At 32.9% G+C, this 25,012-nt stretch overlaps 1 protein-coding gene across 2 annotated transcripts; it reads right to left on the bottom strand.

Moving 5' to 3' along the window:
- Positions 1-1,941: 1,941 nt before the first annotated feature.
- Positions 1,942-24,638, bottom strand: LOC106457233 (gastric triacylglycerol lipase-like). Of its 2 annotated transcripts, XM_022383067.1 has the most exons (9): positions 24,503-24,638; positions 23,030-23,249; positions 18,553-18,667; positions 17,804-17,954; positions 7,401-7,493; positions 5,471-5,623; positions 5,022-5,093; positions 4,584-4,652; positions 1,943-3,638 (listed from the first exon to the last, which is right to left on the bottom strand). In XM_022383067.1, exons 1-9 carry the CDS (start codon positions 24,611-24,613, stop codon positions 3,402-3,404), a joined length of 1,221 nt encoding a protein of 406 aa, XP_022238775.1. In that variant the 5' UTR covers positions 24,614-24,638; the 3' UTR covers positions 1,943-3,401. The 2 variants fall into 2 exon arrangements, with proteins under 2 accessions (XP_022238776.1, XP_022238775.1); XM_022383068.1 differs by lacking the exon at positions 5,471-5,623 and having other exon boundaries at positions 1,942-3,638.
- Positions 24,639-25,012: the final 374 nt, after the last annotated feature.

Below are 25,012 nucleotides of genomic sequence, written 5' to 3'. Positions count from 1 at the left end.
AGCTTCTCTGCCAGGCTTATATACTAAAGAAGAGGGCGTCTCGAAAGCACTAGGACTCCCCCGAAAATTCATGATCATTCAAGAAACTCCTCGCACACGCCACCAGCGTCACGTGACTTCCGCTGTCGTAACAGAACCCTGTGCCTTGTACGTTATACAAGGTGAAAAGGTTAAGCTAACTTTCCCCAGGCTAGTTACTTTTCTTGTACTTTAACATGTTCATGACATCGTGTGCCACCGGTGGTACATATGCATGTTTTCTGTTGGACGTCGTGAGCCACTCGTGGTACACAGCACCCATAAGATATAACTGTGCATCATACCTCCAAAGTCCTATATGAAAGTATTTATTTTATACCAACGGCTATAATAAAGCCACGCCGTCCATCATATACCATTGGTGGAGCACGTATGCCATGTTGAAAGGACAACTGAAATAAAACAAATTTACATGATTAAATCACTTTTTATTTTAAAATTACATCCAGAAATTGACATTAAATTTTTCATTGTGAGTAATTGAAGCAAAAAACACTAATTGAGACTACTTTCATAAAAAAAAAAGAAAACTGTTATGAAGACTGTAATATAATAAGGATAGAACTATTATCATCCACATTAGGGTTTATTTTATCTGATGTCCCTTTTTTTACGTCCATAAAACTGTGAAATATTCATACGTAAGCACAAAGTTATCTTTCAGTTTAATTAGATTAAGAAAATGCTGTTTCAACTATTACAGCATTTTGAAAATGTTATTACATGTGGTAACTACACAGTATCAACAGTTGGAATAAATATTGCAAAATGACCATCAGCAAAGAAACTGTTCATGTTTCCCCATATTAGGCTATAATGCACATAATCTAATTATCCACCAATCAAAGACTAATTATGGAATAGTGGGATTTAAAATTGGTGATGAATTCAATTCATTTGACGACTTTAATATCTGGCTTAACACATATTTAAATATTAGTTCCTAACATGCCTTTGTGATAGTTATATCTATCATCACATTTCATGTAATAAAATAATTCATAAATTTCAATTTTAGATTTCCTTTTTATTTAAATTTATAAAAGTTTTTACCCTACCATCTGATAAAGTGGTAATCCTCTATGTATATTGTAGTTGTGCCTCTTTTCTTTAATGTCATTATATAACATATTGAGTACCACTCAAATAGAGGAGTCAGTACTCTAGTGCCATGCACTAATGATAGGTTGAATTAGATTTAGTAAGCATGATCATCTGATTTTTTTTGTCAAGCATGACATGAGTATAGATTATGACTTTATGGAAAGTTGGTCAAAATTCATTGTGTGTGTGTGTGTGTATATATATAGTTTTGAAAGAATACTACACAAAGACTGTCTCTCAAGCAGGTATGACTGTACATAATATCTTTTCTTTTGATGAATGTTATAGATTTTATTTATCCATTCTCAATTTAGGTTATTTGTTACCAGTATTATTTACTAATTCAGATTCTTTAAATAAACTATTGAACTGAATTTTGTGTTAATTGTCTTATTGGTAAACATCCTATGCTGTGAAAGAAAAACAGACAATATTTTTATTTTATATATAATTTGGCCTTCTTTTACTTAAAAGTTTGACTAGGCTTTTCAAAGAATTCATCAGACTTAGTTGAATAATATTTAACAAATGCTTTTGAAAATAATTAATTTTAATAATTTACCATAATATAAATCAGTTTATCAGCTTATTATTGCTTATGACTAAAAACTTTTAACCATGTACATTTTTCTTCACATTAAATGCACAGATAAGGAATAAATACTACTAACATCAAAATGTTTTAAAAAATCACAAAACATTTATTTCAAAAAGATATAATATATGACTAGTAAAAATATATGAAAGAAAATTAAGAATCTTCAAAAACATAATAAAGCAATCATCTGTAAAAATTGAATAAATTCATAAATTAGAAAAGCTTATTTTTATCACTAAATAACATTGATGGCTATTAAAGCTAAAATGCTTTTAAATTTAACTACACTAAAAATTTATCGTATTTAAATTACAATGCTGAAGTAGATCAGACAGAAAAATCAAATTCAAATGCATCTAAGTAGAAACTTAAACCAGCAATGTCTGAAAACAATATCAATTATCATCTCATCTTATTTGCCCTTCCACACAGGGAGGCCCACAATTAGGTATATAAACACTATGTAACAAACTTCCATGATGGTGTTTCAAAAAAATACTAGTTGACAATTTTACTCTTGAATATTAGTGCAAATGTTGCCATGAAATTTACCTTAGCAACATTAGTTAGAGGGGGCTGAGTTTTCACCAATGTTACAAATCAAAACCACATTAAAAAGTTCTTGATGCAAATGCAGTTTAGTTGATAATATACAGAAACTAATGGTATTAGTGATATGATAAACTTTTACAGAAATAATAATTTAACCATTCTTTGCAGTTAAATTACTTTACAGAAGTCATTAAATCTTGTAAAAACAAATGTAAACTTAACTAAGACAGTATTAAAAACATTGTCTGAACTAAACAGACCCTTGAGAATGACAGTTAGTAGTCGTCTAAATGTGGGCAGTTGTGTGTGTGTGTGTGTGTGTGTATATATATATATATATATATACACACTCAAACACATACACTTTTTAATAATTGTTGTTTTTAATAATGTTTTGATTTATTGCCCTACTGTTTATAACCCTCGTATAATTAGTATGTTTAATAAATTTTGTTTGATATTTTTCAAACTGACTAGCATATGGGCTAAACAGCCAGGTTAGATTCAGGCACAGCCGTCTCTAATTCAGGGAAACAAGTCAACAGTACCCATTGCATATATGGTTACTCTTAACCAAATAGTGGGATTGACTGTTACTTTTGTAACACACTCACAGCTCTGAATGCAAAGCATTAAGTCACACATTGCAGGCTCTCACCTAATTCCTTAAAAATTTTAATGCATACTTTCATAATAATTAAACTGACCATATCTTTATTTTAAGTCAAATTTCAAGAGATTTTCTTACTTTTGTTGTAATATATACCGTTATTTTCAATCAAAATAAAAAATAAAAATGCTAAACATCATGACTGTTTAGAATATTGTATTAAGGAACTAACTTTAGGAAGATCTTAATAACAAGTTAGTAAACTGAAGGAAACTTAAAACAAGCCAGTGGTATTATAAGGTTATTGGTTTGGATTAGATGGTTCTTTTAGATTCATATTCTTCTAACTATTCTAAAGATATTACTAAATAAATGCTCTAAATCATGAAGAACCTTAGAGCAAAAGGTTAAATGATTCTATTTCCAATACATGCAGAAAAAAATCTTTCCTTGTCTTGTATTTATTTCAATATTCAAAGATACTTTGACAAAATACTTCTAATATTTTTCGAGCACTTTTAGTAGTTCTTTATATACATATTTTGGAGCATCTATTCCCCATATAAAGTCTAAATGTGACCACATGGTATAATTGACTAAGTAACTCTTCCTTAGATGCTTCAAGCGTGGTTGTAATAAAGCAATATCTACAACATCAGCAAGCCAATCATCTTGTGCCCAGAACAGAGCCACTGGTGCAGTAATTTTCTCCAAAAGATATTCTGGTGGATCTGTCTGGAGATTAGAAAAAAAAGTACTTTTTGTTATGGACCTATTATAAAAATAATTTTAGTTGATTTATTTATTTCAAAAATATGAACAAAACATACAGAATAAAACTTTATACTGGAAAGATGGAGGAATTCATTCAACACTGCAGAGAAAGAACAATATTACTAACACTTATTCTTGATTTAAAACACTCGGACATAACACAAGGCTATCAGAAGTGGATCACTATTTTCCATTGGGATTTTGTTTCAAGATAGTAAGGGGAATCTGAAACATTCAAAACCATAAACAAAAAGAAGTATAATGTTATATTTTAAAAAACTAAACTTAAAAAATAATGGAACACTCACCTTATATTGAAAACTTTTTTTTTATAGTAAAGTCTTGAGAAAACTTTACTCACTAATCTTGTATGGATTTCATTCACCCATTGAAACATTAGTACATTAAGAATTTAAGAGAAATAATATATCAAGTTAGGATATAAGTTTATAACAGGCCTCTCATGAGCCAGTAGGGGACTTTTTTTGTTGAAAAAAAAACCCTACCCAATCCAGTTTTTCTTAATTTAAACTGAAATTTTTTGGACATTTTGATTGGCCAAAAAAAGGCATTTCCCCCACCCTTTTAACATTGGAGCTGCAAAAAGTGAGTTGAAGTGGTAAGGTGACTGAAATCCATCAGCACATTACAAGTTTAACAGCCAAGCACAAGAAGCAAGAAAGTCTCCGACTGACACTCAGAGGTATTCAGGAACTGTTTAGAAATATTTCATACACGTTATATCCACATCTTCATATCCCGTTAAATACCTGATTATTCACTATAATCTTTCAAGATTTTGAGAACCCCAAAAAAGTATAACTTAAAATCTAATAACTGTTTAAGTGGTCATGATATAACAGATAAATATATAAACAATTTATGAAATCAAAATAAGTTAAATACCTGATTATATAATTCCATGTTTTTAATCTTTCCATAATTGTACTTCACAAGTTTTTTAGAATTCACTAACTGTAAAAAAAAGCAATCTGTAAACATTCAATAAGTCTAATATATTTAAATACAATGCTTTATCAATAATTTACAAAAGAAATTTTTGAAGCAAGTAGTAAAATATTTTGTTTCTAACAAGTTAGATGTTATAAAAGTAAGATAAATGTACAAAATCATAGGACCATCATGTACAATTATACATAAATGCTTTAGAACTAACTAGCACCATTACTTGCACTTGCCTGGATAATAACTGAAAGACTAGTTGTAGTGGCTCTCACTAACTAATTTTATAGACATTGTATATATATATATATAATAATGAAAAGTTAAATCCTAAATTAAAATATTCAGCATAGTATAAATGAGTACAAAATTTTCTTTGACCTGAGCAAAGTGCACAATATTCTGAGTTGAAGTTCCAGCAGGATTGTGGGAAATATATACAGGCAAACGAGTCTAAAAACATGACAAAAAAGCCATGTATCAACACCTTGTAAATTATCATTATAAGTTTCTATTTTCAACATTTATGCTATAAAGTAATTCACAAATTAATTTGAAACAAATATATTCAACTGAAGTGCTTAGACTTATGATAAGAGGTAGAAACAGGTCACTCATTACTGAAATACCCTTATAATCCAGTTACGAAGTAAGCAACATTACATTGGTATGTGTCAAGTAAAAAGCTAGATGATAAAGTGAGGTTTCAATAAATCTATTTTTAACTTGTAACACATTAAAATACTGTATCCTTTTCTTTTATGTAACAGAACCAAATATTGAAAGTTTGTGTTTTATTAGAAACTTTATTTAAAATATGAAGTACTTACAGCATTAATTTGTTTGGGATCAACACCAGCAAACAAGAAAATAACCTGTTCACAAAATATTCTAATCTCTGTTGAGCACACCAAGTCACCAAGAAATTTTATAAACTTGGTGTTTGGAAGGAACTCATTAATTCCCAGTAACTTAAAAAGCATCTGAAACAAAATATATTTTTTATTTACTTTTTAAAAATCATTTTATGTTGAGAAAAACAAACAATGCAGCTATTTAGTTATGGTACCTTAAATATGATTAACCTTACACATGGAGGATGTTGATTTACAATGATCTAAGCATACATTAAACAGAGGAATAATACTTCACATACAATTTTTTAAAAGAATATTCTGAAATAAGGAATAATTTAATAAAAAATGCTATTGCTCCTACATGTCAAAGTACAGTGTCACAGTGTAAATTTAAAGATAGAGTAAAAACTGGCATATGTCTATAACATAAATTTAAGAAAATAATATTTTGCATCTTTATTCAAGGGGGGGGGGGTGAATAAACCACAAACATATTGTTTCCTTCAACTCCTCAGTTATATATATTCCCTGGCACTATATTAACTTTGATTAATATTCACAAAGAAAATTCTTTCTTTTTTTTAGAATACATGGCTTTAAATATATGATCTTACACAGACATAATAGTTAAAGCTTTGCAATGAAGGGTCATGAAGCAAATAATGTCTTTAAAATAATATAATAATGATAAATGGGTGCAACAGAACTAGCTGGTGAATAAATCATAGAATAGCCTCTCTCTCTATCTCTCACACTGGATTTCCTTTCTGTTTTTTTATCATTTCTTCCACTGTCAAATGTTAAAAGGAAAGTGAACATCACTTACAGCTAACCACATTAAAACTGTAGGTCCTTTTCACACGGCCTGTTAAGAGCAAAATCTACATGCATGTTTTACTTGTTTTGTTTTTTGAATATTCATGTAAAGATAATCAAGGGCTATCCATAACTTTGAACTAATAGACTAGAGGGAGGGTAGCTAATGTAGTCAACAGCAGCCTCTGTAAACTTTTGGGCTACTTTTGTCTAACTAAGATGAAAAACCCAAAGAGGTGAGCACGATTTGTTGTTATTGTTATGGCAACAGGAAGTAAACAATAGACCTACGGGTCCACAATGCAGCACATTAACCATTAAAACACTTTCAGCTGTGGTGACTGGAAGTGAACAATAGACCTACGGGTCCACAGTGCAGCACATTAACCACTAGAACACTTTCAGCTGTGGTGACTGGAAGTGAACAATAGACCTACGGGTCCACAGTGCAGCACATTAACCACTAGAAAACTTTCAGCTGTGGTGACTGGAAGTGAACAATAGACCTATGGGTCCACAGTGCAGCACATTAACCACTAGAACACTTTCAGCTGTGGTGACTGGAAGTAAACAATAGACCTACGGGTCCACAGTGCAGCACACTAACCACTAGAACACTTTCAGCTGTGGTGACTGGAAGTGAACAATAGACCTAGAGGTCCACAGTGCAGCACATTAACTACTAGAACACTTTCTGCTGTGGTGACTGGAAGTGAACAATAGACCTACGGGTCCACAGTGCAGCACACTAACGACTAGAACACTTTCAGCTGTGGTGACTGGAAGTGAACAATAGACTACGGGTCCACAGTGCAGCACATTAACCACTAGAACACTTTCAGCTGTGGTGACTGGAAGTAAACAATAGACCTACGGGTCCACAGTGCAGCACATTAACCACTAGAACACTTTCAGCTCTTATTAATTTTACATCCTGTTAAAGCAACATAGGTTTCATATAATGGATTTTCATCAAGCATAACTTTACCACAAAATAAGACAGTAAAAGCATAAGGAAGTACTAAATATAATAGCCTATATATAATTCCTTCTGAGAAAATAAAATCATATGAAATTCAGATCTTACCTCTATATCGTTGGTATAGGGTGCTAAATATTTAATAGGACTCTTAATGTATCCAACAGTTGCTACTGGTGCCAGAGCAAAGAGTGTTTTCACCTGGAAGTTATAACAAGTCATATTTCAACCAAAATGATGATGGACAAATGTACATGCTAATTCTGTGTAAACTCATATTTTGAGAGTACAATAAAACTTCATACAAATTGCAGCATTGTGACTTCTCTTGCTAACCAAGGAAAAACACCTATCCACATACATTTAATAATCATTAAAAAAATATATCAGGTTTTTGTAAAAATACATCCTCTCATGCTTATTTAAAGTAATAAATTATTCAAATCAATAATGCATAGAAATTCACAGAATTAATGAAGGATTTATATCATTTATTAGTATTCATAATAAGTTGAGGTAATATCATGTTTAATATGTATTTGCTACATGATCATTAAGCATTAGTAGGTGCATTTTGTATTTTAAGCTTAAAAACATACATCTTTTAACATTATTTAACAGTATATGAAAAACCTTAACTATTAACTGCATTCATAGTTTATAGCTTTTTACTGGAACATATCTATTTATGGAAGTACATTTAAAATCAACTAACTCTAAGTAGGTCAACAGGTGCAACTTGTGTCAAAAAACCAACAGAGAAATAATAATGCAAGTAAAAATAAAATATTTCAAAAAAATGTATAATTGCTTTGAAATAATTGTTTGTTTTGGTTATTTCTGCAAAGCTCCACAAGGGCTAGTGTTGTTAGCCCTAATTTTGAACTGATAAACTAGAGAGGAGGCAGCTAGTCATGGGTTATCTAATCAAATAATGGAATTTGACCATCACTCCTATAATGCACTTATGCCCCCTATAATATGGAGTGTGATTTTGTGGCAACAGGATGTGAACCATGGACTTTTGGATTAAGGATAGGGCACACTAACCACTCAGCCATATCCAACACAGATTTCAGATAAATACTATAAACAAACAAAAATAAAAAGAACCTAGTTCTGATTCATGAGTGTAATTTATATGCTTATCTGGCAACAGTGTTGGGGAAGTTAAATAAAGAATGGAGAAAGACAATTTATTTGTTTGTATTAATGCTCAGTTATTCAGCATCAATGAAAAGTGTAAGGAAAGTTTTTTAATCTAACCTCTAAAACCAGCTTAGAACAACAACAAAAAGATATGTGACACAATAATTTCCACAAAATTCCAAATAATGTATTTGTCTTCAAATAGTTTTTTGAAATGTATTTTAAAATTTAAATGTCTAAAATTAAAATGAATTTCAAACAGATAAACTCTGAAACATGAAAAGCTCTTCTTTGTTAAATCGTTGTCAACAAATGTGAAATAAACTAAAATTCTGAATACCTTTGACACAATGCAGAGCATTTGTCAACTTACCCATAGTTCTCTACTCTCCTACGTGACTTACCGTGCTTGCATCAAGGAAAGTTCTGCTTTCCTTCCATAATTCACAGTTCATAGTTGCAGTCATGATGGAAACCACATATATTCTGTTTGTGGGGAAGTGGGTGAGAATGTATTTTGGACGAAAGTATCTGTTTGAAATTCATTTGATTGTAAAAATCAATACAAGCAGGTTTAACTCTGAATACTGCCATTGAAATGGAGGAGGAAACTGGAGTCATAAAGACAGTGGTTCATCATTAGTCACCAAATGGCATCATCCTCTCATGAAGCAATAGCACACAGATTTAATATTTGTCTAAGCCAATTGTAGAGGTATATTTAACACATGAGAGTCCATATTGGATGATTTCATTTAAACATGGAGTCATATATTACATGAAGACAGTGTTTGTTTGTTTTTAATTGTTTTTGTGTTATTTAAATATTTTGTTTTTAACTTAAATTACTCCATGACCCAAATGTCCCTGTAATTGTTAAAAGGGATGTTACACTGTATAGCAATACATGGGTTACCCCAACAGAGGTTAACATTTTCTTAAATCAAAGATGTATTTCCAATAATACTTACCAGCTCTCACATTACAGCTATTACTTGACTGCCAGGGTTTCTTCCTTTGCCCATCTAAGCATTGGTCTGATTTTTCTCACCTGCTCCACTCATTTATTCCCCAATTAATTGCCCTTGGTGATATCTATTTTGTGGTACTCTTCACCTATGTCAATGCACCCTCTAACCTGGAACTGTATATAAGCATCTCATTTAGATAATGATCCAATCTGCAGTCTCTAACACAGGCTCTTAGTGGGGAGGAAGGGTGGGAGAGTGTTAGTGGAGGTAAATATTATTGGAAATACATTTTCAGTTTAAGAAAATGTTAACTTACAAAACATACTTACCTCCTCTCATACTACAGGGGCTGGTGAGGGCATTACCCACAGAGAATGCATCTGCATAGCATGCCAATAAAAAATTAGCAATCTAGTGGGAGAACCGCACTATATCCAGAACAGATCTGCTCTTCACCCAGAACCTAATTCATGCACTGTGGGTGAAATTTTATATGATCCATCATCACTATTGGCCAGGCCCCAACCAAATAGCCAAGGTTCGACTGCTCGGGGTTAGAATTATTGGGCCATGGTCCCGAAAGTCCACGTTGGTGGCTAGAGCATTTGGACCACAATATATATATATATTGGATCCCAACCTGTTGCTCTACAGTGATGCATTCCGAGCCACTGGAATCACAACAAGAAGGTAAGCAACACTGAAGTGGACAAACCTTCTCTTCAACCTGAAGAACTTTGAAAAGCAACACCACAAACTCAGAATGATGGAGTCCCTTATGCCATACTCAACCTGAACTCATCTCGTCTGGAATTAAGAACACTCATCCTCTCTCCCCAACCATGTGGGCAAGGTATGTTCCACTTTTCCCCAGAATTATGGAGAGGACATGGAATAAACTGTGCTCAACGAAGGACCCAAAATAGGACCATTCTGCATTCGGAATTATGAAGAGACAATGGATCCTCTTCTATGAACTATGTATTGAACCAATATTGATCAAAAAGAAGGGCCACACTCAATCCCAACTGGATAGCTGCAGTGCCGTAGCCACGGGGGCGCGAAAGAGCGAGATGCACCCTTCATAACATAACCCTCTAAAAATCTGCCTTAAAAAAAATACAATAATGCCTCTTTTTCCTTTTTCGAACTTGAATAATTCCAATGTATTCATGTATAAAAATATTAGTTAACCAAAGTAATAGTTGCTGTAAATCAATATTTATAGAATAAAATATATTTGTACTTATGATTTTGGCTTTTCTGTTTTTTTTTATCGCATCGACAGCTGCATACTGCTGACGTTGATTATTCAGATTCATCAGATTTTAAATAAATTGTTATCGACCGATGCAATGTTAATCGTTCGTTTATTAATAAAATAAGAATTATAACTGAATGTTAGACAATGTGTTGCTTCTTACACAAAATAAGAGCATAGTTGAATACACTAAATTAATCGTGTTGGAAGTGAATCATTGCGCAAGAAGGGAACTGTATGCACTCATTGAACAGTGAAGATAAGAAGACACATAACTGAAACCACTCTCTCATTCTTGTTTATGCATTGCTAGATTTACAGTGTTTGAGGCATTATTATTGATGGAAAGATTCTATCCATGGCACCCATTTTGTTCTTCAGAGGTGAGGAAATGTTACTTTAATTGTTAGCAGGCACTTTAGTAAATTCTATATAATAGTTTAGGAATCGGTCTTATTACATATTAGCTGAGGTACCCGGCATTGCCCGGGGGATATATATATATTCGTTTTTAGAAGTTTTTAGGCCTACTTATGTTCAAATGAGCAAGCACGTGTGATCCATCAGCACACTGAATAGTTTTTTCCCCGTCTTCACGCTTCGACACCACCCTTGCTGCAACAGACTTTTTTTGCACTTTATCTTCCTATATAGGCCTCAAAAACATTTTAAAACACTTTATATCCTAAAACCTTCATCTGATCGTACCCAGCAAGTGATGATGTCATAACATCGTATAGTCATAACGTGACTGCGCCGTGATTGGTTGAATTTAATTTGATTTAATTAATTACAAGGGTCCAATCAACTTTCCCTGAGACTGACTTATGCTTTCTGTTTTGATTAATCTACCAGTTTATACCTAACTTAAGCTCTTGTTGTCAGATATCAAAGATTTTTTCATGAGTGAATTCGCTTATGAATTAATAAGGAACATCAATAAATGATAAAAAAAATTTATAACGAAAACTGAAAATGATTACAATGTACTCGCGCCCTTTGAGTTTGTCAATGCCCCCTCAATGTGTGCATCCTGGCTACGACACTGGATAGCCTAGCATCAAATCTGAACCGGTATTACAAGTAGGCTCCCACATAGGCTGGTGCTTCTCCTACCAACACCTGGGGAAAAAAACAAAAAACATCTAGGGTATGGGGTAGGAGGGCCCCAACTTTTCTTTCTTCCCCAAGAGTGGAAGAAATTCACTCAAACACACTGGAGGAATAGCTTCTGTCCATCAACAGTGCAATAGATGAATGAAGTTCCCTAAAATTTTTAAAAGCAAACTGACCTCAATTTATTCAATCCAATGATCAGGGGACGGGCAGGATCCCCCTTCTGATTTATTCATGATAATCTAGGAGTGGTGGTACAACATAGTACAGTAATATCACTCGATTTGTCTCCAGGTGGTCTTATAGAAAACCTAATTTTTACAGAACCTGTTGAAACCTAGATAAAGTATTGGGGGAGATCCACGTACCAGCCCACACAATGTCCTCCAGTGGGCAATTCAACCAGGTCAATCTGATGACACGTGACTTGCAGATGTCTCCTCACCTCCAAAGAGAGCCCAGAATAAGCAATATCGATCAATTTCCATACCCACCTTGACAAAAGTAACTGGGGATAAATCCCAGGAAACTGAAGTATCCCAATGAATAAAAAGTTGTTATCTAGCACCTCTAAAAGAATTAGTGCAGAAAACCTATACTTGAAAGCCCTCACTGGACATAACAAACAATAGGGATAATAGAGGTGAGAAATAACAGTCAGATGAATTGGTGAAAAGGATTTATCCTCTTCCCTGGTTGCCAGTGTTGTAGGTAAGAAGGACCTGTCTGGCTACAGGAGGAGGTAGGTAGAATGTTAAAGCCTCCTGTGCAAATACAGTGCAAACAATTCTGACCGATGTCATCCACAGGCCAGCAGCAACAAAAAATAAACCTTAAGGGAAAGATGATACATGGTAGATGATGCTTAGGGCTCAAATGAATGTTGAGAAAGAACATATAATACCATCTTAATATCCCAGTCAGATAACTGGAACAGTCGTTTGGAAAGAAGGACCCAAAAAGACTTGAGGAGGCTGAAGAGCACTGGGGACTGCAGTACCCATGGATCTGTGGTAAAGATTTTCCACACATCCAGAAATTCTTAAAGCTGAGCTCCCATAGACCCCAAAGACATAAGGTAGCATGGAACCTCGTTAATATGGATGGAATCTATTCTGGGTACCAATTGATTGAGGTGCTGATGTTTGATTGTCAGCTTCTGCACTTTTCCTAGTGACTTGGCTGGTATGTTGTCAGGATTTGTGGTATAGAGATGAGTTGTTGGAGGGTGTTTGTCTACTGGCTGCCACCCTCTGTGAGGGCCCCTTTATCAAACTTTTGATTTTTGCAGGCATTCCCAGAGCTTTTGGAATCGAGTGTTGATGTCACTCTTCTACATTCATCCCTGTTGTCTTTGGCCTCTCAACTTTCTTCAGCTCTTACAGGTGGTCCAACATAGATGCTAACAATGATCCCAATTAGTCATTAAATTGATGTGGCGATCGCTGAGAGGCTTCTGACACAAGTTGGAGGGATGATAAATGTCTTAGCACCAGAGTTGGGGTCAGACAAATCCTAGAAAAGTGTGATCTATTAAGGTTGACCAAAGACTATTCTGGAACCCCAAATTTTCAGGAGCAAGTCTATTCTTTGAGAGTCTAAGTACTTGTCCACCTGGCAGTGATAGGCTAAAGCATGTTATTCCGACAACTGTAGCAGACAAGGAATAGTGGTCCCTTCACATAACTGAGCAGTAAACCTCCCTGCATGAACCACAATATCAGGGGATGAAGGGAGAACTAAGTATTCCCCCTCAGAACTTTCTGCCATCAAGGAAGGTGCAGACTCAAAAGCAACCGAAGAAAGACCCAAAACATCACACACTCGATGTACCAACTGAAGAAAAAGAGCTGGAGGTGGCTGATCCCAATTTGGCCTCCTAAGAAGCTGACAGAATAAAGGGAAGTGCTGGGAAAAGCAAATCTAAATTCTCTCCAAAATGTCCAGGATCACCCACAAGTGCAGCCTCAGAATCCCCTGGAAAAACTCCACCAGACCAAATATATGTCTCCATAATATCACAAACAGCCTCAACTGAAAGTGACTCCCACCCCTGACTGTTAGGTGACACTAAATATCAGAGGTGGGATAGGAGAGATCCGATTTGCCTCCCTGCCGGAAATAATAATCTGGAAATTCATGGCATATATTGACTTTCCAAAATGAAAAACAAATAGGTAACACGAAGAATGCTCAAAGTATCTCCAACAGTCATAGTACAGAGAAACCCATTAGTGAATGCTTTGTTGAGAAAAAGTAATAATATTATCTGAATGAGGTCCTTATAAACAGTATCAGGATAGAGGGCGCATTGGCATAGGTGGAGAGTGTCATGAGACAGATATCACCAAGGACAATTAAGTGGAGAATATATGACTGGAGCAAGCGATAAAAAAACCAGACCAAACCTTAGGTGGGCAAAGGAAGGAAACCCTAGCAGTCGAATAATAGCTGTGGTGTGAAAGGAGGTAAGTATGTTTTGGAAGTATGGTTCAAATTGTTTAAGTAACCAGGTAACAGAGAATAAATCACCTACAAGGGACTCCATCCAGTTTGAAGAATCACAATCAGAGGCAAAATGATGTAACTAAAATTCTAAGAATATATTTGAATCTGTTCCTATTCTGGCCTGCAGAATATACTAAAGGGAACTGCAATGCCAAAGACAGTGCCAAATGGCAAATTTCGGTGAGATGTAACCTAAAATTCACTTTTAATATATTAGAGAACATACTGGCAAATAAGACAAATCAATTGTACAAGCCAGTTTGTTAAAATAGCTAAAGCAAGAGCCAAAGAGTATGATTCATTATAAGATATAAACAACCTTTCCAAGACCTCATGAATTATTCAGTATGTGTGAGTTAACACTGAATAGGCCTGACAGAACATAAAAGGCATTATTCTAAATGAGAATCAGAAATGGTAACACAACAGGTGAAAAATAGTGATTACCTTCTTTTGCAGCTCAAGAACAAGGGTTTCAAATAAAATAAGGTATTAAGAATTAATGACTCTGTGGTATATGGATGTGACAGATAAGTCAACTCTGTAACCAGCTATGGAAGAAGCTGATAATCAATCCATGGTTATGACATAAATATATAAAGACAGAAGCAATTTGTTTAGGTGTTGGAGATAAACAAGATATATTTAGTACATCAACTTCAGAAGATAGCCTAACAAGACTGATAAACAGCCAGAGAAAAGCATCTGCAAGAATAAACTAACATTTGAGTCACCTATGAAGAGAACTTGGCTTCTCAAACAAAGGACCAAACAACAACCAGCCCTAAGTATCAAACATCATTTTGAAAAATAGACATTTGAAAATATTGTAGAAAATGATTCCATAATGGTCATGGGACTGGTTCTCCATGTGAAAGTTGACATAACAGTCCCATGGTTGAGCATGCCAAAGTGGAGCAATGAGGAGAAACTAGCACTTCAAGTAATTGATCTTGACCAAGAACAAAGGACATTTGCAAATCCATTGAAAAACAAAAGTGTGAAGGATCCACTCTGTAGAAAGAAGGTGATGATCTTGAGAAAGAGAGTCAGCTAAAATATTCACCACATCTGGAATGTGACAGGTTTGAAGTTTAGCAGGTTTTGAATCAAGGCAAAGTAGAGAAATTGCAGCAAAACAAAAGCTGTGAAAACAAGTACTGCCTTCAATGTTGATGTAAGTTACCACAGTAGAGTTGTCTGTGTGAACAAACACATAATGTAGGTGAAGAGAGGACAGAAAGACATAAATATTACACAACCCACAATTCTAACACATTAAGTTGTTGCTTCTTAAGTAATCCAAGAACCAGACTGATGTTGATTTCTCATCACAGTGTCCCAAGACTTAAGAGAGGCATCTGTGAAAAGATGAAAGTTGGAAAGGAAGAAAATGAAATTCTGCTGTCATGATAATGAGTCTAAAGCCAGACAACACTGAGGGTCACATTAGAGGCAAAGCATATAATTGCTCCTCAAGGAAATGACTTCATCTAGAAATCATTGTCTCCAAAGTAGAAAGAATGTCTTTGGTGATTAGTGTGGAAAACAAGAGTACAGACACAGGACTCCAAGGTTTGCAATGCCATAGGAGATGGATGAAGTGTTCTTTGAACTGCATTGATTCAAAATCCGAAATGTACCAAAATACTGTATTGATACTAAATGGGATTTAAGATTTTAGATGATCCAACAATGAGGCATAGTCAGTTAGGTGGTCAACCGAGTGTGTAAGATATTAAGTGGAAAAAAGGGCCAGAACATGCTTGTATAAGATACTAAGAGGAAGAAAGGGTCAGAATATGACCATCATACAGGTAAAAGTGAAAGTCAATGTTGAGGTAATGGAGAAAACCATCAAATACTTTGACTATTCAACAGAACTACCCTAAATATGACAAGATGATGAATGAATAGGGATAGGAAAATAAGCATGCTGTATATTCACCTTTTTCATCCAATGATCTCAACAAAGAAACTTCCGCAACATCCTCATGTTTTCCAATTTGAAATGAGGTGTATCAGGTAAAGACTGAGTTGCAAAAGGTCTGTGACAGATCTCTAATCTTGAATTTTCTTCAAAACTACAAAGAGACAGGAGTAAAAATCTAGAGAAATCTCACAAATGATTTTTGTTGCTTCTTTCAGAATAGATCTAAAACTTCCCGGTCCAAAAGTTGTAAGCAAGCAGGATCAGAAGCTAAGAAGAGGCAAATGAGAGTAAAAGTAAAGACCCAAGTGAAGGAACTGTTGTACCCACTGATATACAAAATATCCAAGATGACCAAAAAAACATTTTGGATGGAGAAGCTGTCTGAACAAAAGAAAAGTCTCACCCCACCTACTTTGATATTAGGCCACATAAGAGGATCAAAAAGTAGGAGTAGATGTATTGAGTTTGGACTCAGTATTAGACAATGACGATATGCTAATCATCTCCTACTGGCATGCTTCTCCTGGATGGGAAACCAATTTGGGTGAAAGATACAATGATGAAACTGAAACTATGTGGAAAGATAAGCACAGTGGATTAATGTGTCAAAGGAATATAAAAGCTATGTAGTAATAGAAAAAAATATTAGTGAGACCCATAGTTAATGAAGACTGCAAAGTAGATATTTATAATAAGAATAACCAGTTACTGTGCAGAAGAAGAAAGTCTCATAACAAGACAAACTGCAAGGCAGAAAACTGACAATGAATCAAAGTAACAGACCATGCAGAAAACTCTGCCCCCCAGCAACCTAATCTGAGGATCAAGAAATTGAGAAGTCATATGAGAAGTGAAATATGAAGTCTATTAATATTGTACTAATTTCTAAAAGCATCAGCAATAATCCAACTACTAGAAGAAGGTAGAAGAAATAAGGATTCAAGAACTGAATCTTCTTGCAAATCACTAGCACCCTGAGGTGTAACTGAAATTGGTTCAAGATTTAAAACTGAACATACCTGAAAAAAGAGAAATCAGTATAGCTAACACTGACAGACATTGAAGACAAATAGGCCTGTGCAAAAGAACAATCTTGTTCAAAAGCATGAGAAAATATCAGGTTTTATGCAAATTGAGCATCCAAACAATTGCAAAATCCATCAGCAGATAATTCAGCATTAACAGCCTGAATATGTTGAATAACAAGGCTGACAACACAGCAGCAACTGGATCACCCTGCATGCTACAGGCAGATTGCATGAGTAAGACCTCCAAAGAAGTTGTAGAAGTCCTATTATTGTTGGAAATATCTACATCAGAATTAATGCTCACTTCCAAATTCATTCTAACAAAGCTGACTACATGAGAGCAACTAAACAAGAAAAGGCTTTTCATATTTCAGAGGTGAGTTTGCCTGTTTGGAATAGTCAATGTTAAAATACTTTTTTTTAAACTTCTAGTGATGAAATCATAAAATAACAGCACCTAATTTCATGTGTAAAGGTATTAAAAATATAAATATATAACTACAAGAAATATTTGCAGTAAACTGAATTACTTTAAAATAAAATACCTTTTTATTGTATTCAGTCTTTTCAGACAAAAGAGCAAAAGCTGTGAGGGTGCCTTGAGAATGGCCTACATATAAAAGTTGGTTCTTTCCAGTTTTGTTAAGTACAAAATCAATCATTGCTGGCAAGTCAAGCAAAGCCATTTCGTCAAAACTGTAAAACATAAAAAAAAAACTAATCAGCATATCAAGTGCAGATACTTTACATTTAAACTAGATTTTGAAAATTATAAAGATATGATATAATTAACAATCAGGTAAGAAGCAAAATATAGATACATGAAAACTGGCATGTAATTAACATTACTTAACAATCTGAAAGGATCATGTCGAATATTTTGTTCAGCACATAAAATACACATACCCTTAAACCCTTTATTTTAGTTTGTAGCTTTTTAAAGCATTTAAATTCCTCTTGACAAGTTTAATTATAAAAAATCATATTATCTGATAAAAGGATCATTTAGTTATTTTAAAACTAAAGCAAATTACAAAGCAATCCAGCTAGTGTATTCTTGACCCCATATCACCTGGAGTTAATGCTTGAAAATTTAACACTGGCATTCTAGGGTTAATAAACTATTACAATTCAACAAATTTGCTATTGTTATGTGGTCTTAAATGATATTTTTAAAGGTATGATTTGACAGAAGTATTAACAAATTGTTAAGGTTTTTTTGTCAAATTACTTTGGAGTAGGGATGCATGAGTAGTAAAATCTGGCCAAATACCAGGTTGCATTTATTACTAACCTGAATTCCCAAAATTCTTTAGAATGAGTGGAATATTTAATGTGTTTCCGTGAGTAGGTGTTTCCTCTAAAATTTCCCAGCCAGACATCATAACCAGCATCGGCAAGGATGAAACCTAGATAAAATATTACAGACATCTTAATTGTACAAGTATCAGCAGCTCAGTTCCTTTTGGTTAAAATACATACAAATAAAAAAGTATTGAAAGTTATGTTGAGAGTCTGCCTTTAATAACAATATTACCACCCACACATACTCTAAATAATTTATTCTTTATGTAGTATTTAGGTACATTGATGCCAAATGGTTTCAAGTACCAAAAAAAAATGCAGCTTCTGGAAATCTTATGCAGAGAATAATTTTGGATATGGGCAGCAAAGCAAATATAAGTGTATTTAAATAAAACTAAATTTTATTCATACAATGTAAATTGTGTGTGTGTTACAGGTCAGATTTTGATTCAAAGTTGAATACTAACTGGTTAGTAGAACAAGAGAGCAGGTTAGAAAACATATATATTTCAAATGAAGACAAAAGCAAGAACAAATAACAATGAAGACACCAAATTTTCAAGTCAGACCAGTCCTAATGTAGTGTCCCACAATCCTTGGAGAATACCTACATCAATGATTATCTCCACTACACATATTCAAGGGAGATAAAGCCCAACTCACAATAGCTTGTAAGAGATGTGATATGTAACATATGTCTGAAATAGAGGATTAGCAGGAATGTCATAACTACAGGATGAGCACCCATACAAGAATTTAGAAACATTATTTGAAATGATAAGAGTATTAACATACTGTACATGCATATATAATCTTCTTTGGACCCAGAAAAATCTTGTTTTTGGTTACAGGCATAAACAAAATATGCTACATTAGCAAAGAAAAAAATATTTTACTGAATGTATGTGACTGTTGAGTCAATCCATAGCAAAGTAATTATGAAATTTAGATCACAATTTTGTAAAACATTTAGCAAGTAGAATATAATAATTTTACTGAACTCTCTTCACAACTGAAAATAAAGCACATTTTGTTTTCTAAGTTCCAAATGACAATTTTGTTCATTGCATACAAGCCATGGTCTATTAAAACTGAGGTCTTTTTCTACTATTCAGATACATATTACATTATGTTTATGATTCCATTACAAGCTTTATGAGTGACTACACTATAAATTCCAAAATAAATAACCAATCCTTTGAATTTGAAGTTTTAGAGCTTCTAAACTAATCTGACTAGACTTTTATCACTTTTATTAAAGTTGTACATACTGTTAGAATGATTAAAAAAAAACAGATATGCAATATCAAATAATATTCATTTATTTTAACATAACTAGATTACTTATATTTTTTGTTTTAGACATAAATAAATATTCTCACTTTGTAATTTCAATATTATTATGAGATAATTCACTCATTGTACTCATAATTCAAAGCTACTGGGATACATATTTTTGGTAAATAATTGATTTCAGATATTGTTTTGTTAGAAACAACTCTCTATGTATTTTTCATCATAATTTGATATTGCAATTTCATCATTAACTGGCATCTAAGATACTTCACTTCTTGATAATGCCATGATTTGAAAGCTATCACTTCGTAAACATTTTTATCTAACAATTGTTTAAATGAATGTTTTGACATGACCTGCATATTTGTTTGCTCTCTTTTTTGGGACAAAAGTACTCTTAGTAACATAGATAAAAAGTGTATGAGGTACAGGCTACAATAAACAAACATGAGATGTTTAATAGAATGCTTTGCTACTTACTTTATTTTTTTTTCTACAATGCATTTAACAATTTATAGTCAGTGATTTAAACAGGTTACCATTCCCTAATGCTTACATGATACTTTTACTTTCAAGTAAAAGATATTAATTAAATACAATTCACCCAGTAGAAAAAAAAAAACTTATGTTATTAAGGTTAGAAATATCTAAAACTCGTGTAATGGTACTGATAATGATACTTAAGATTTAAACTGAAAAAATGTTTAGGCTTTTGAAAAATTCAAGACTTTGTAAGGGTTTCATTTTCATAGTTTTGTCAATTTCCAACTCAATTTTATTAAAATTTAATAAACAGTCTGAGAACTTTTAAATATAACATAAGAATATTTTTAATTCATAAAGAAAATTGACAATGCTAAATTACATACGCCATGACATTCTGAATCTCAACTGAATTCTTATGAATACTTAAGAGGACTAAAGGACTTAATGAAAATGAGAATATGATGGACTTGTTGATTTCACAGTTGGAGCAGCACACCAATGAAATTTACCCTTCAATAACTAGTGTGGAATACATCTTCAGTCAGATATATTTAAGTACATTTTCTTACATTTCCTTTATGTTTTGCATGTAGTATGACACTTGTTAACAAAACACTGAAAGGTTGTAAACACATACTAATTATTTTACTAAAATAAAGGTTGCATACACAAATGGCCCTATTTTGGCCCTGTGTCTTAACTCCTTGGGGAGAAGCAAGTCCATCTCAAAGAGTGACAAAGACTTTTTACAAATTGGTTTGAATTTAAAATCCTTCTCTGCAATACATGTCCAGATCTGCATTCTTGCAGCTACTTTTAAACTTATCTGATAGACATTAGTTCATCTCAATAACACTTTGAAAAATAAGAAGTGATGACAACTTGGAGTACATATACATGGTCATCTGTATTTAAACAATGAAAAGATCATTTCTGATATTTTCATAAGCCAACAAAAAAAAAACAAAGTTCACTTCTTTCAGGAATCAAAGTGATTTATTTAAAGGAAATCATAATTTAACTGTCTATTCTCACTCATAGTAAACATTTAAATTTTGCTTTTCACCTGAGCTCTAAGACAAAACAATACCTAAACTTTAAAAGAATAGCCTAAGTCAGTAAACCTAAATAGTTTATAAACTTTCAAACATTACTAAAATACTTATACTGTTGTGAAAAATAATGATCATTTTATTTAAACACCTCTTCAAACTAAATTCTGATTTATACTCTTTCATATAATATATGACTTTCACTGTCAAGTTATGTAACATTCCTTATCAAATTGTCATTACTTTTGCTTTAAACAATATCATAGTCATTGAATAATACTCAGTTACCATGAATAATTATTTACACTGCAAAAAATAATAATAACTTTACAAACCTATGACAAAAATATTACAAGTATTGACAAGTTACTGCATCATAATAATACCAGATATCTTAATGATGGCTTTATTTCTATGCAAGCTTTTAGGCTTCATCAGCAGAGCTTCTCCATAATTTTAGACAATTTACAAGTTTTTTCATACAATACAAATACTAATTTCAAAAATAAGCCAAAGAAATAAACTATACAATGTATGTACATCCTATCAGCAAGATCACTGTAATATTCAAAAAATATTTTGATAGTTAGTTAAAACCCTAAAAATAGCAGTACTTGATCAAAATGCTATAAGATCAAATGTTCTCAACCTGTGGGTTGAAACCCTCTTCCCTATAGGATCATGGAGGCTTCAAAAGAGGTTGCAAGTAAGTTAGAAAGATGCAAGAAATCTTTTTTCTTTCTTTTGTAAATACTAATATATTCAAAGAGAATTGTTTGCCATTTTCAACCTCTTCACTGTCTGGCTGTTCTACATTTCCTTTTGTGTTTCTTTTTTTTTTTTATGTCTGTTCTACAGGTTTTCTGACACAGTTTGTTAAAATTATGAAATAGTTTACAACTAAACTACAGACATCCTAGATAGAAAAGTTTGTAAAACCTTATGTTAGACTAACTGAACTATTTTATGATAATTTCAAAATTCTGTTATATTCCATTTCTTGTCAACAGATAAAAACACTCTTTTAAAATTTTGCATAAAATCTGCACTAACTAATGTGAGAACTCTTATGGCATGATTCTCACTTTGTACTTGCATGAGATAAATCATTCAACTGTCGAATGTATACACAGTAGATATGTCAACAGAATTAATGACAAATTACCTATGCATAGTTTAGTTTCAAACAAAACAAGTAATGCCAATATCACAGAACATGAAGAGAATAAATCCATTTCAGTAGATTTTGGCATTTTTTTAAATTTGTTCTATGATATCACTTCTTCATTTTCTATCTGAAACATAACTGCACCAACACTATTTAAGGCAGCTTTATAAATGTTTGTTATGGTTCTTAAATTTTTTAGCTTACTCTCTATAATATTTTATTTTTGAATAATAAACAATATCATGTACTTGGAAGAAAAAACAAAAAAACAACTTAAAAATGTTCATGAGCATAAAGATGCATCCAAAACTATAAGAGAAGGAACTTACCAGAAAATAATTCAAAATATTTTAAGTTTACTGTTTTCATACATTCAATTTATGTGAACAATCTGTACATGTTATATTTAAAAACTAGTTTAGGCCTTAATTTACTAAAATGGCTAGAAGATGACAATAACCTACCTAAGCTTTCAGTAGGTGAGTTAATTACCCAGTCAGTGGAAGAACTTAGTAGGCCATGTTGTAAAAAAATTGTTCTTTTGGATGAGAATGTTTTAATAAACTTTGAACTCTGAGAAAACTTTCTTCCGTAAGGAATGTGTTGAACTCCCAGAATGTAGCCATCAGTTGTTTGAACACTGTATTCTTCTACTGGATAACCTTTGCTTCTTATGATCTGAGACTACCAAGAGAGAGACAAGTTTATGATCAGTTAATTAGATATGATATTAGAAGTACAAGCTCTGTTTCCCAAATCGGTGTTCTGTTTATATACAAGTGTAATTTTATTTATGTTAATGTTTTAAATCATTTACATATTTACTTATGAACTAATTTATTTTTTACTTAATATGGAGTTGGATGTTCATATAGATTACTTTAATTTTATTTGAGATTGGAGTTGAATGTTCAAACACAAGATTTCTGTTCATTAATGTATAAGGAGTGAAGTAATTTTTAAAAAGTTCTTTATTTTGATTTGCATAATTCCTTTATTATCAACAAATATATATTTTGTAGATACTGATATGCATGGATGTCAAGAGCCAGCAACAGGCCCCTTTCTTTCTTTTTTAAACATTTCTAAGAACTTATTAAAAAGAAGACCCTAAATTAGGACAGCAACAAGTTCATAAACAAGGCTAAATCATAGCAGCAACCATTTTTAGCTCACAGTACAAGCCTAAAAAATGTCAATAAAGTAACAACAAATATCTATTAAATGTATAAAGTAACAAGCATATATTAATTATTACTCAGATTATTATTTCAGTCATTTGTAATGTATCAAGCATCTACATGCAAAGAAAAGCCCAAAACTATGCTTTTTATGATTAAATGAAGATACAGCTTAAAGGTGCTTGGCAGGCTTTACAGCATAACCAGGTTTCATACACCCGGCCCCTGGGCAGTTCCCCCCCCCCCTCTCTCCTGTCGGCAGGCTGCTGGTATGGGCTAATAATGCTTGGATACGGCTTGAATGGGTAATGAAGAAAAACTTTAATATAAGTTGAACATAACAGCAAATGTACAACGTTTCGACAAGGTACTCTCATCATCAGGTACAATTAGTTTACGCTGACACAGATATATATATATATATATATTATGTTAAACGTATATTAAAATTTTTCTTCATTACACGTTCAAGCCGTCTCCAAGCTTTACTACTACTATTCTCAAAGTGGGTTCCTCGTCATCGAATTTAATATGTGCTAAGTTAGACATGATTTAAATAAAAAAGAAAGTGGAAAAGAAATTTTGTTCCTATATCTTGCTATTGTTAAAAAATGTTTTCTACAGATAAATCTTTTAAAATAGAATATTTTGTTACTGCCAGATCGGAATGATGTCGTCATATGTATAGTAACATGCCAGTTTTAATGTCAAATAATGGTTTAGATAATGTAATTTTTAAATCTAATGAATGCTTACCACATTTCTGAAAGCATCCGGATCAACTCGAGACGACGTTTTGTCAAAAGCTATGCTTAGACTTAAAAATATTAACTCTAAACTTAATAATTTTAAATTTCGCGAACACATTTCAGTATCTCTTGTCTTGTTTTCATTTGCTCACCACAACTACATACTCTGTGAATTTGTTTCACGTGAGTTCAACTGTGCTGACGCCTAGTGTTTAAAGAGGATAACATAATTAAAAATAGAAACTGAAAGAGGCCCTCACAGATTGTATATAATCAGAAAAAATTTTACTCGGCAAAACTAAACAACAGCAGATGGAAAACACAGTTTGACGAGTAACAAACAGTTTTTCCAAGAATATAATTTCAACATGATATGTGTATGCAGATTTAAGGACAGGCAGAGCAATAAAAGTACACTTCCAAGGGTGATAATATATACAAAGAGAGAATTCAGTTTTGGCTTGGAAAACTATATACATATGCATAAGTTGAAGTACATTTTAACAACCGGTTTTTC

This window comes from Limulus polyphemus, unplaced genomic scaffold, assembly GCF_000517525.1.
Source record: "Limulus polyphemus unplaced genomic scaffold, Limulus_polyphemus-2.1.2 Scaffold306, whole genome shotgun sequence".
In the NCBI taxonomy this organism is placed as follows: Eukaryota; Metazoa; Arthropoda; class Merostomata; order Xiphosura; family Limulidae; genus Limulus; species Limulus polyphemus.
The sequence above is the reverse complement of the archived record's forward strand: the minus strand, read 5'-3'. Positions and strand labels throughout refer to the sequence as shown.